The sequence below is a fragment of the Pseudopodoces humilis genome, chromosome 11, assembly GCF_049639895.1.
Source record: "Pseudopodoces humilis isolate 2021_Gansu_Grassland_sample_001 chromosome 11, ASM4963989v1, whole genome shotgun sequence".
Classification (NCBI taxonomy): Eukaryota; Metazoa; Chordata; class Aves; order Passeriformes; family Paridae; genus Pseudopodoces; species Pseudopodoces humilis.
In genome coordinates, this window is record NC_142210.1 from 10,730,437 (window position 1) to 10,743,113 (window position 12,677).

General features: G+C 35.0%; 1 protein-coding gene across 6 annotated transcripts in view; it reads right to left on the bottom strand.

The window, feature by feature from the left end:
- XRN1 (5'-3' exoribonuclease 1) overlaps positions 1-12,677 on the bottom strand; it is a 37,345-nt gene that overhangs the window by 18,208 nt on the left and 6,460 nt on the right. For all 6 annotated transcript variants that reach the window (XR_015773444.1, XR_015773443.1, XM_088060976.1 and 3 more), the window contains exons 7-25: positions 11,461-11,548; positions 11,175-11,343; positions 10,903-10,970; positions 9,666-9,800; positions 8,665-8,728; positions 7,824-7,929; positions 7,093-7,182; positions 6,782-6,938; positions 6,322-6,441; positions 5,444-5,613; positions 4,555-4,675; positions 4,364-4,462; positions 4,100-4,203; positions 3,465-3,596; positions 2,070-2,232; positions 1,811-1,924; positions 1,244-1,342; positions 969-1,084; positions 20-166 (exon numbers count right to left, since the gene is read on the bottom strand). Coding sequence is in view for 4 of the 6 variants with exons in the window: in XM_088060976.1 (XP_087917102.1) it covers positions 20-166; positions 969-1,084; positions 1,244-1,342; positions 1,811-1,924; positions 2,070-2,232; positions 3,465-3,596; positions 4,100-4,203; positions 4,364-4,462; positions 4,555-4,675; positions 5,444-5,613; positions 6,322-6,441; positions 6,782-6,938; positions 7,093-7,182; positions 7,824-7,929; positions 8,665-8,728; positions 9,666-9,800; positions 10,903-10,970; positions 11,175-11,343; positions 11,461-11,548 (2,262 nt within the window). In the remaining 2 variants the exon portion in view is untranslated. The remainder of the gene's footprint in view (positions 1-19; positions 167-968; positions 1,085-1,243; positions 1,343-1,810; positions 1,925-2,069; positions 2,233-3,464; positions 3,597-4,099; positions 4,204-4,363; positions 4,463-4,554; positions 4,676-5,443; positions 5,614-6,321; positions 6,442-6,781; positions 6,939-7,092; positions 7,183-7,823; positions 7,930-8,664; positions 8,729-9,665; positions 9,801-10,902; positions 10,971-11,174; positions 11,344-11,460; positions 11,549-12,677) is intronic.

Sequence of the window (12,677 nt, forward strand, 5' to 3'; positions counted from 1 at the left end):
CTCATATCCAATAATTTACCTTTCTAAATACTCAGCAAGTAGTTGCTCTACTGCAGAAGAATACATCCATTCGTTTCCAACTTTCTTAGTATAGCCAGGAACTTCTTCATTTTTCTTATTGAACTTCAGGTTTAGCCCCACATTTGCTTTGTGATCACCATGAGGACTGGAAATAAGAAAAAGTTCATTAACTTGCAATAATATGTGTGTGTGTGTTTACATACATTAAAAAAACCCAAACCTCATAAACATACATTCTTGGCCTTAAATCACAGAAAAATTAAATTCAAAGTATTGTTTACTTGTTAACATTGTGTCAGCTGTAAATGTCACAGGCCAAAAGCTGTGCTATGCTAGCTGTCCACTTGTGTGCCTATACTTCATTGCAAAGGAGAGTAGGAAATATTTTACATTTCTTCCTTAACTGAGATCTAATCAACCACAATCAAGCTGGCATATAGCAAGGTTAAGAAGAATGTCCTTGAACAATCCATCAGGAAGAAATGTACACACTAGATCACAAGATAATGGTCAGACATCAACCATCTCTTTAGAGAGGAACCACAATTTTGACATTCACAGGACTACATGGATTGCCTCCCTTATGTATTTTAAGTAGTCTTAACTTGTTCTGAAAAGAAGCTACAGGTACAATTAATCTCCCTTCATAGTAGTAGTACTAAGTACAATGAAATCAGATCCTAATTCCAATTTTTCATTCTCAGTATGGCAAAGTCAGTTTAAACTCGTATGCAGTTTTGGGAATACCTAACCAGGAAAGTCAATTTAATGGCTGTCTACAACATGAAAGTAAACAGAACTGTCCAGTAAACATACTTTAAAGAAAGCTTCAAATCACAAAAGGTGTACACTTGATAAAAACAGCGCCTAAACACAGCAAAAACTCTGTAGAGTTATAGCAGAATTTAGAAGCTTCTCTACAGTCAAAATTCACAAAGAAAACTTACTTCTTCTTTGATCCTCTTCCAATAAAGATACTCCCTGTAAATCTGGAGACAAGATATCCACTTACTCCAAGACGGCTGGCCAAAATATATGCAGGATTGTATTTCACTGAATATTTCTTTAAAACAAACAAACAAAACATATTGGCAATGCCTAAAGGATAAGGATTTGTATACAAAGGGCAAGTGAATCATATAGAAACATCCCTGAAAGACATTTACCACTGCAAAATTTGATATATTGTTTAAGCTTTTACTAGAAAAGCAGAAGCACTCACATGCTGGTTCTGTATTAAAGTATCAAGCTGGGGTTCACATGGAATATTAAAAACTACCCGGATTCTACCTTCTGGGATCACATCGTGTGAATCGTGAACCTTGGAGAGAAACACAATAGGTTAAAAATATTAAGAGTGCTATTTAAAAACAGCAGCCTTTGGATAACATACATTATGTTCTAGTTTATCAATTATTTTGCTGCAGTAGGCACAGAGACGCTTTGGGGTTCATCGCCTTGCCTTGACGTGTACCTTGCTTCCTCACATAGTGCCAATCAGTCAGCATTAAATCAAAGGAATTCATGACTGAGAATAACACAAATGGGAACTCTATGTATTACCCCAAAGAACTAATAAGAATAGTCCTGCATTCAAGTTCTGCTTTTTCCTCTTACACAAGCAACAAGGACAGGGAAAACAGCAGATCCCTCTCTTTCTCCAGGGAATTCTAGATAAAAAAAATTTAGCTAGCAAATGGCCACTACTTTCACACAACATCTTAGGTTATTTTAGGTTTGCAAAAGAAAAAAATCTACAGGGAAGAATTATGAAATTACTGGAACTAACTTCTCCCATGCAGCCATAGTAAGGAGATCCCAGCATGAAGGCTGTACTTCCAGGAGGAAACAAATCATCCAAAGTTTTGATGTTTGAAAAACGAGAGTCAAAGGCTTTGATATCCTACATGAAAAAGACAACAGTGGTTATCTTATATATCATTCAGTTCCAGTAGAATAATAAAAAATTTTATATAAATATGCACTTAGTTTAAAACACAGACTGATACTGAAATAATTCAGAGAAGATACTGAGCTTGTATATTTACCTTGACAACTGTTTGGTAAACAAAAGGAAGAACTTGTTTAGACCACTGCTTCTCCAAATAAACTTCTCCATTTTGGTTTAGTTGATATCTATTACCAGTGAGTAACTGAGCATATACAACTACTGATGTTTCATGAATAATTATTCCTTTCCTTCTCTGGTACCTGAACACAAAGCAGAACATTTAGCTTGATTACAATAAACAGAACTGAACCAAGAGGGTAGAATTAATTTATTGAAGTAAAATTAAATAAAATTAAAAACCCTCTTTAAAAAAGATTCTAATAGTTTTCTTCTTATTTTACAAAAAATACCCAGAATAAATAGCTTAACCAACTGATTACCCACTGTTGCACAGCCATCACTACAGAGCTCAGAGTATTAATTTAAGCAGATTTAATTATTACAGTGGAAGGGTTAGAGGTAATTAAGTCAGTTAGCTCAAATGACACATAATGAAATGCCAAACTGCTGCCGAATTGATTTTTGCCTTTTTACTCTTATGTACTCTCTACATTCTTTACATAAACATTTGTAACTGTAGCCTATCACAGTATTTGTAGCTAGCATTTTACCTACTCTGTTAGACAGAAAGACAAAATAAATTCCCTAGCAGCTCCAAGCTGGAGGTCCAAGGTTAGATTCTCTGGGAAGTCAAGGTTAAAACCAGTTCTCCAAGACATATTTTCATAAACAAAGTTTAGTTCCTGTCTGGAGTGGGGAGGGAAATTCAGAAAGGGTTGAACTGAGGGGAAATTACTTCATCACTTATGTCTTTAATTGGAGATTCTTGCAAGTTATGCTAATTGGTTAAACACAAAAACTGTACATGCTTTATGTTATGGGTGCATCTCCAGGCGCTTTCTATCTAGCATGCTGTGCACCAAAGGATCCTTAGAAAGGTAATCCCTTTCTATCACAGAACTGTGTCTGGCTCATGATTTTAGGACCAGCAAAAAGGCACCAAAACTACTGTAACTCATTTATAGTCTACTGAGCAACCTCACTCTAGAAGAGCAAAAGCTGTATTCAAATTTAACAAAGCTAAGCTATTTGAGTTGCAAGCTGATTCTGTATTACTTCATTCTACATACTTCCTACAACTGTAGATTGCTAACACTAGAACAGAATATTGAGAGGGAGAATAAATACTAAAACTCATTCATTTGAGAGTTCTTTTCTAACAGCATCGAACTTTAGTTACTTCAGAACTGACTCCACATATTCTGAAATCTCAACATAAGCTCTTTTATGTTGTTTTAAATTTAAGCAGATTTGATTAACCTTTATCATCAAGTATGCAGCAGCTCTTCTGTGCTACCTAGGTCTGTAATACAGGAACAAAACACAGCCAAGACATAAAAAAAGCTACACTTTATTTTTTGAAGATACTTACTGCTCTGAAATGCCTTGAATTTCTTTTACCCACATGCTTTGCTCCTTTTCTCCAACATAAGCCACTTTAGTTGGGGGCACTGCATTTCCCATGTAAAGCTTCTGTGTGCCATGTGGTTCTTCCAAATAAAACCTTGAGAATATTATAACAGGTAGGAAATTTAACCAAATAAGATTAATCTAGACATAACCAACTGTAAGAAAAATTCAAAATAGCTAGAAATTACTTGTTAAGGATGTGGAAGGCTTGTAGCATCGTTTTTTTCTATCCCTTCCTCAGTGGGCCACACAGCATGTTTTCAATAAAAAATACCAGTATGTGTTCTATTTATAAAGAAGGATTGTATGGAAATGTACGCAGTGGGGATTTCTGTGCATGCATTTTTTCCCTTACAACTAAGAAGGAGCTCTCCCAAACTTCTACCTCCATAACAAAACAGCAAAAGACTAGACTGCTGCAGAGGCAACCAAACCTCAGAACAATGTTAAACATCCTTCAGCAAGCAGCCTTTGTTGCATCTGGACTAATTTGTTGTCAGTTTTACAATAAAACCAAAATTTCGGGGCAGCCCAAGGAAATTAATTCGGGAAAAAAACAGTAAGACAACAAAGAACTATGTATCAGGTAACTCTTACTTAGTTTCTCCATCTGACACTGCAACAACTCTGGCTTCTTCAAGGTGGGGCCAGTTAACAAAAACTCGCTTTCCAAGTACAGAACTGGCAACGTTTTCTACCATCTGAAAAAAACCCAGAAGTTTTATTACTAATTGTTTGGCATATTTAAAGATTTTCATTACAGTATTTTCAAGCTGTTTTTGCAATAAAACCTACAGAAGTTAAATAATAGATATTTTTTTCAGTTAGGTTTTGGTCTTTTGTTAGGACCTGAATGCTTACCTGGTCTTTTGAGTTCCCATCAACTATGATTTCCAACATCATGTTCTCTCCATGGCTGCTTTGCTGAAACACTTGCACACCACTTTTTTTAAGATAGAACTGTGTAAAAACAAAACAGCACATAAAACTTGAACTCCTACACAGTTATCTATTAAATACAACTGCAATGTTGGAAGAGAAAAATCTTTTACCTTATGTTTAATGTGCTTTAAAGTAGGAAATCCACAAAAATATAATGCACTCTTGTTGATTTTAGTTATCTTATTGTGGGTTATTTCCACATGCCAAGCATCCAAAGGTATTGCTTTATACCTAAAAAGAAGTTGCACAACATTTGCTCATGCAGATTGACCTTCAGCTCCAGAAAAGTTCATTATTCATTCACTCATTAATTGACAAACCCTTTACTTTCAGCAACTAATTTATGTCTCTTGGAATATATAGAAAGGACTATAAAAAACCCCATGCTATTGCTGCAAAGAGACTATTCATTAGGAAAAAGACAAAACCTTAGGATATATACTAAACTCACTATTTTAAATAACTGTAATTAACAAATTCTAAGTAGCAATGGTTCCATATGGTACCATTCATCTTCACAACTGTCCATTCTTTACCGACTATAATCCAGCAACAGGCATTCCTCCTCTACTCTGCTTTAAATCTGACTACTGTTAAGCTCATGTTTCCATTTCATCTTCAGTTTGTGTGAAATAGAACTGGCTACTTTCAGTGAGAAGGTGCAAAACGTATTTGTGTTTAATTCTCTGCACTGGATCCAAATGCCTTCATTTTTTAAAAAATACTCTGGAATTAGCACACCAGTAAATGATCACTATTTATCAGATATTTGTACCAGTCTTTCATCCTCTGTCATACAACGTTTAATAATTCACTAGATTGTTCCTGATGACCTAGCAATGGTTCACCTGTTTTGCAAAATAACATCTGAAGGGACAAATACCTTACTGTGCCATCCAAAGCATGCAACATCTTATTCAGTATTTTTCGTTTCAGTTTGGTTAAAATGTTAGTAAAAGTCCTCCAACTCCAGCTCTAAAATAGTTACACCAGCATTACCTCGTGTGACATCGTTCTATCACAGGGAATTTCTCTGGCCATGGTGACAGGTACTGGAACTCAGCATCTTTGTCATACCAGTACATTAAGCAAGCACTGTGAGTGTTTCTTTGTTTCTCCTCTTCTTTTAGGCCCTTATTACAGGATTCCATGGCCTGCAGCAGTCGTTTCTAAATTTTAGAGAAATTAGCACATGTGAGACTGGCAACAAAAATTAGCATGGAAAAAACTACACTGGGAATGTAACTTGAGAAATCCAGATACCCAATGTGCTCATTGTCCAGTTGTAGCCTCAACTTTTCTCGTGTCCCTGATAAAAATGCTCTCTGAACACTTACTATGGAATGGCTTCAGAGAATAATCTTTTTTCTGCAAGCCTGTTCCCAAAGGGTACCCTTGTCTAACATTGTTATCCTATATGAAAAGTAAAGTACTATTTTACTGCTTTCTATTAATGCTTCTCTATTACTGGTGCTCATGTGAAGAGATTTCCTGCAAAAATACTTTCATTTTTTTTGAAGTGTTTATTTTATTTTACCTATTCTCTAATTTTATATGTACATAGGAACAGAATATTTTTTTCAAAGAAACTGAACCAAAATATTTTGATTAAAAATATTAATCAAATTAATAATTTGATTAAAAACACGAACAACACCAAGCTCTTACTTAGGACTTCTGCCACCTGAAACTAACTTTGCTTGTGGTAACTTAATCTAGACTTACTCCCCAAGCAGCAAACATTTATTTTTTTCTGTGGCCTTATCAAGTGTTAATTTAAGCCTCCACGTACTTGCATGTCTAACTGTTGATTAATTAAGAAATTTAGCAGTCTTGTAATGCAGCTTTTTGGGACAGCAGTTACTGAAACAACTTACCTCATCAATAAACGGGATTAATACTACAGCTTCCCATTCCTGCTGTTTACCGTTTAGGTCAGTTTTAAAATCAGGTGGATAATATTCTATAATAGGAGAGTCTTGACTAGTCATCAAATGCTAGGAAAATACAACAGAGAGGATATCAAAGGCAATTTAGCACTACTTGTAGCAAGAGACAACGGAAGGCTGGTATCAAAACCAATTCGATGCCATACAGGAACAAAACACTGAGCTGTCCTAGATGGAAACTGCATACCGAGTGTAAAATTTTGTATTTATTACTAACTTCACAGTGCACTACATATAGTAACAAGTAGAATATTTAAACATACACCTAAAATGTAAAGATACAATATAATTAACAAGATATGCAAAAACATTAAGAATAGAGTAAAATAAAAAAAAAAAATCAGACAATGAGTAAGCAGTAGATAGATAATTTAATTGTATATCTTACCTGGTAACATTTAGGTAGCAGATCTTTGCTAGCTGCTGGAAGTACAGCAAGAAGCTGTTCAAATGGCATGAAAGGTTTTCCAAGTTCAAATTTGATTTTGAGTTCACTGATGTTGTGAATATCTGACAGGTAAGGTGCATAATGATAAGGGTAATACCTGCAGGTTAAAAAATCCCCTAAGTTACTTGACTTAATTAGAGCACAGCAGTGTTCACAGATCAGAAGCAAACCAAACTACATTAAATGTTCCCAGTATACAAGGTGAAATATCATTATCTTTCAGCAGTTTCTCATTTGATGTTTTTTCTTACCAGCTCCATGACTGAACTCCATGGTAGTAATAATGCAAAATCCACTGAATTGCCTGGACATAACATTCAGCTTGATCAGCCAAGAAGGCACTTAAAAGAAAAAACAAAGATGCTTATTAGTTTTCTCATTTTCACTGGTATATAAAAAGTACTTAGAACCTTGTACATAGGGATGAAGCTAGAACATTTTTGGAACCTAGTAATACCATGATTTTCTAGATTAATTTCCTCTTTGATCCTCAAATACTTATTATAGTAAACTTGATTTGCAGCTCTTGTTGCATTAGGCAGAATCATCATCACTGCAGTACTCTGCCATGTGTTCTCTGCTTTTGACATGAGATTAATATTCTGTCTTTTATTGGAATCACAGAACATTGGGGGTTGGAAGGGACCTTCAGAACATCTTGTTCCAACCCCCTGCCATGGGCAGGGAAACCTTCCATAGACCAGACTGCTCAAAGCCCCATCCAACCTGGCCTTGAACACTCTGAACAGACATCCACAACTCCTCTAGGCAACCTGCTCCAGTGTCTCACCACCCTCGAAGTAAAGAATTTCTTCCTTATTATCTAATGTAAACCTACTCCCTTCCAGTTTGAAACTGTTATGCCTTGTCCTGTCACTACACACTCTTAAAAATAGTCTCTAATACGTATTTACATGTATGTCTCTATATCTACAATGATTTGTTTTCAGCATTTAAGAATAAAAAATAAGTATATACTTACTCAGACACTACTTCTACACCCATTTTAGTCATGTAGTAAGTTCTTTTGTATTGCCTAAACTCAGTTTCAAACAGATCATCATCTTCTGCCTCATCTTCCAATGTGTCTGGAAAACCAGTCATGAAAACAAGGATTAACATTCACTTCCTTACTAGAAATAAGGTTTGAAAACGTTCACTTCTGACATAATGCTTTAACTTTACTCCTTAATTCAAAGCTATAGGTGCTCACACCTTCCTTGCACTGAAAGTAGCATGAAACAATCAAACAAAATCTTTACCCAAAGAAATTCTGGAATTTTTAAGACAGGCAACCCATTTTTTAGCCCAATTACAAGAACCGAGAAGATAATATAAGCCATCAGAAAAAAATATGAGAAAACATTAAAATGAATGAAAAAATTTATGTTCAGCAATGTCATTTAATATCATCTACTAATATTCATACACTTTTAACAATTAATTTCAAAACATGAGAAAAAAACATTTCCTACAAATAGAACAAGTTTAAAAACAACCACAACCAAAAATCCTAGAGTGATACAATAATCTGTTCCCCTGTGCCCCCCATCTAAGAAAATACCTATGCATGCAATTATCAAAAATATAATATTGTTGAAGGTTTGTTCATTAATTCCTTTAACTCATCATGGCAAAGAAGCACCTCTAAAGCTTTAGCCCCACACTCTCTCTCTCACCAGAGCAGTTCCACTTCCCAGTAGCTGACAACATAAATCTTGCATTCAGATTAAGCTCATCTCTGACATGTAATTCTTACAGTTCTTTGAAATCTATACACACATTTTTTGTTATATGTGTATGGAAAAATCATTTGCACTTACTTTTAGGGGTCACTTCGCCTTCATTTTTTTCTAAAGCAGCCAAAGATATAGAATTTTCCTGAGCCTATTAAATTAAGATTTGAAATAATGTAAAAATACAGGTTAATATGCACAAACGCCATTCAAAATTTGCAACTCAAAATGCTAAAATTAAATGTATAAATAATATTTATTATAAACCCCATTTCCTTCTCTTACAATTGCTTCAAGGAAATTATTTAAGCAGACAAAACAGACAGATCAGACAAAAGGAGCAGTCTCAAAACACTAACTACTTCTAAAAAAAATACCTGAATATTTGTGTTCCTACATGCTACTTTCCAAAACCACTCCGTACACAAAGAAGAGGATAACAATATACAGAGACAGATTAAATGCATAGGAATTTTCTCCCGCTACTCTACACCCTGCTGGAGCATATAGTGAAGGGCAGTCAATGGAAGTGGTGGTGGGGAACTTGACACTGGGGCAGAGACAATACTGTTATGTAGTAGTATGCAGGTATATACAAGGTGCTGCTCCTTAGTAATTGGTTATATCCTAGAACTGCAAGTTTAATACTAATCTGAGATAGCTCACCAATGAAATTGCTCTTTCCCTATTAGCTGTCCAGTAGTTAGCAATACATGAATGTTCTATTGGTGTATCTGAAACACATGGAACTCCTAGAAGACTATGCATTAAAAATTCAGATTATGAAGTATAACAGGTTTGATCATAACTCACACAGAAGTTAAGTTCTGCTGCTTTTGAAGAACAGCAAAACATTAAATACAGGTTTACGAGACTTTCAAAATCATGAACATCTGACTGAACCATTTTATTACTCACAACCAGCAATGCATACAGGCAGAAAGAAAACTGTTACCAATTACTACCTTTACTGGTTTGAAAAAAATCTCAAAACAGAGGTTTATGCCACTTAATTTGTCTAAGATCAAATTATTGATTTGCAAGAAGTAACATTCTTACTTCTGAAATTGTGCATATAAAACACTAACCTTTTGTTTCTTTTGTTTATTTCTTCTGGCTTCCTCTGCTGCAATCCCAGCTGCCTCATTGAGGTATTTATTGCCTACTTTACTTTCAAACCACTTTAGGTCAACAAAGACTTCACTGAAGTGTTCACGATCAAACTGTGAGATTAAAGTAAGTGTGAAAATATTTGAGGGATGTCAAATTTACAATGCCAGATGAACAACGTCTTTTTACTACGTGCATTAGATTACATCTTAGAGTCATCTGTACCTAAACATTTTACCCTAGAGATACAACTAAACAGATTAATACTAAAAATCCTGTTACTCAGCAATATGTAACATACAGCCAAGCCTTCTTTCAGTAAGGCAGCAAGGTGTAACAAAAAAGAATTAAATAACTTCTACACTTCACTATCAACTCAAGAAGTATATAGCGTCTGGTTAATACAGCCTTGTGCCACAGATCTAACACTTTCACAGCTCTATGCAAGAGCCAGAAAACAAGGCTGAAGTAGGGACAACAGATGATCTCCCTCTTTCCAAGTTCAGCAGAAGGTTTAATCCTTTCCATTTCTATGTGGCTACGCTTTACCTCATTTTTAGGATGGATTACTGCGCTGGCACTTAACAGGATTACCTCCTGTACATCAGCTAGTTCATGAACACCACTGATATCCGCCTCTCAGAGATGCTCCTTGATCTTTACTAGTTACCTTCATAAAAAAACTTGGAAACACTTCTCCCCTCCAAGACCTTCAGACATAGCTTATCCCACAGGAAACTACCAGCAGGGGAAACAAAGAACATCGCTGCCTGCAGCAAGCTTTAAGAATACATAGAAATCACAGACAGCTCTGAGCTGGAAGAGACCCACAAGGATCACTGAGTTAAACTGCTACGTCAATGGCCCTAGAGGGACTGAACCCACAGCCCTGGCATTTCTGGCACCTGCTCTATACTGCCACACACTTTGATGAGAAGTGAGGACCATGATTCTACTGGTGAATCCTCATTTGACTTGCAGTATTAAAAGCACTGTGCTGGCTAAAGCACAGAGCAAATAATTCAATCTTTTTCCTCTTATGCTATAAGATCAGACAACAACTGATTGGATTCCATCTGTTCAATGCTAAAACAGCTGATTAAACCACCTGTAAAACACAGCCATTTAACATTTCACTAAAACTACAGTATGGTGTATTTTAGGGTACAATACTGAGTTTAAATTCAACATTCTCTAAATTTCAGAGTTACTTACATCTGACAATCTTGTGAGATATTTCTCAAAACGTTCTAAATTCAGATACCCATTCTCATTGATGTAACCTGTTGAGAAAATTAAGTATGCTTTTGAACAAACAATTCAATAATTTTAAAATTTGCATTTAAATGCCCCACAGATAATAAAATGCAATCTTGCTGCCTCCCTAAGGAAAGTGTAGTAAATACTGAATATTCTAATATGGCAAAAAAGGTTAATAAATATAAATACACCATTGTTAATGCTTCTGCTTTCCACAACTTTCTTACCTCCCAGTTCTGGCAAGATAGCCATGTATGTTCTATAAAGTAGCGGCAGTGCATCATGATTAATGTGTAAATGAGGTAGATGAGGAATGAAATCATTTCCTACAAGGAAACCCATTAAGATCCAATCATCTATTATCCTTTCAATATCATATTCAAAAGAAATCTTGTCCTGGAGGAAAAAGAAAAAAAAGAAAAGCACACAGGAGTATAATTTTTGTTATCATTTTTGCATAAAGACTTCACAAATTCACACATTTTTTCCCATCTCAGCTCCATTAGAACTTACTTTTACTGGGGAAAATTCATAATCGATATATTCTCTCATCAGTGATAAGTGCAGTAAATGAAATGTGGTTTCCTCTGGTGCACATACTCTGTAAATTATTCAAACCACCAAGTTAATTATTTATAAACACACTTTCAACATTAATATTAATAAGTCCAAGGTTACCTAAACCTAAGAAATTTTACTAGGATTGTATCTTTGCAGAAAAAATAATATATAAATTATACATAATATGTAAAAATCCTTGAACTTATCCCAGGATGAATCTGGTTTGGTCCATAAAATTTTGCAGTAGAATCTTTTAAACACCAGATGTGATCATATGGAGAAGAGCTAACTTAGAGAAGAGCATTGTGGAGTTCCATGCTGCAGTAACTATCTCCTAAATCCTTATCCCATTGCTCAAAAACTTGCCTAACTTGGCACCAAGCCTCATCACTTTAAGGTATTTTCTAACTAGCCTGAATATGAACAGAGTACACAGATTCACATCTAAACCAATTGGTTTACATTTGTAGTCATTTGAAATGCTTCTTGTAAGAGATTAATATGCTCAACTTGAAAATATGCTCTCCGTGTATTATTTGCTTCAATGCAGCAATAAAAGAACAACAAACCTACTGTTTGTTTATGGTATAGTCAATACATATTCTGGCTTCCTTTTTTCTCTTCACTAAAACTACTCATAAAAACCCTAAGCCAACATTAGCCCCAAATCAGTTAATACCTACACCAAAAGATTAATGAGCTAAATGATGTATTTTAAATTAATAAAAGACTATTTCACTTTGTAGATACTATAACTAGCTGAGACCACTTCCAGTGACAAACCAGCATAAATACTTGTGTCTTCACACATAATTAGAAAATTTTAGAAATAATCCTAATAATAGAAATAAGGAAGATATGTGTGATAGCAGCCTTCAGAGAAACTCATGTAAGACAAACTCCGAGCTACACTGGGCTTCAGAACCAATTGTGTCACTTTTTAAATGCAATTTTCATATTGGTATTAAAGAACTTTGACAACCAGGCTGATGGTATAAGACTCCAGAGACATTCTGCCCTTACTCTTCACTGCACTGGACTTAAAAATTCTGATAAAATAAGCAATTTCTCTCAATGAAAAAACTGTGGAGAGATATTAATTTGCACATATTTCTAGGATTTTCAAATTTCCAACTGTAAGTATCCATAAAAGTGACAATATATTGACA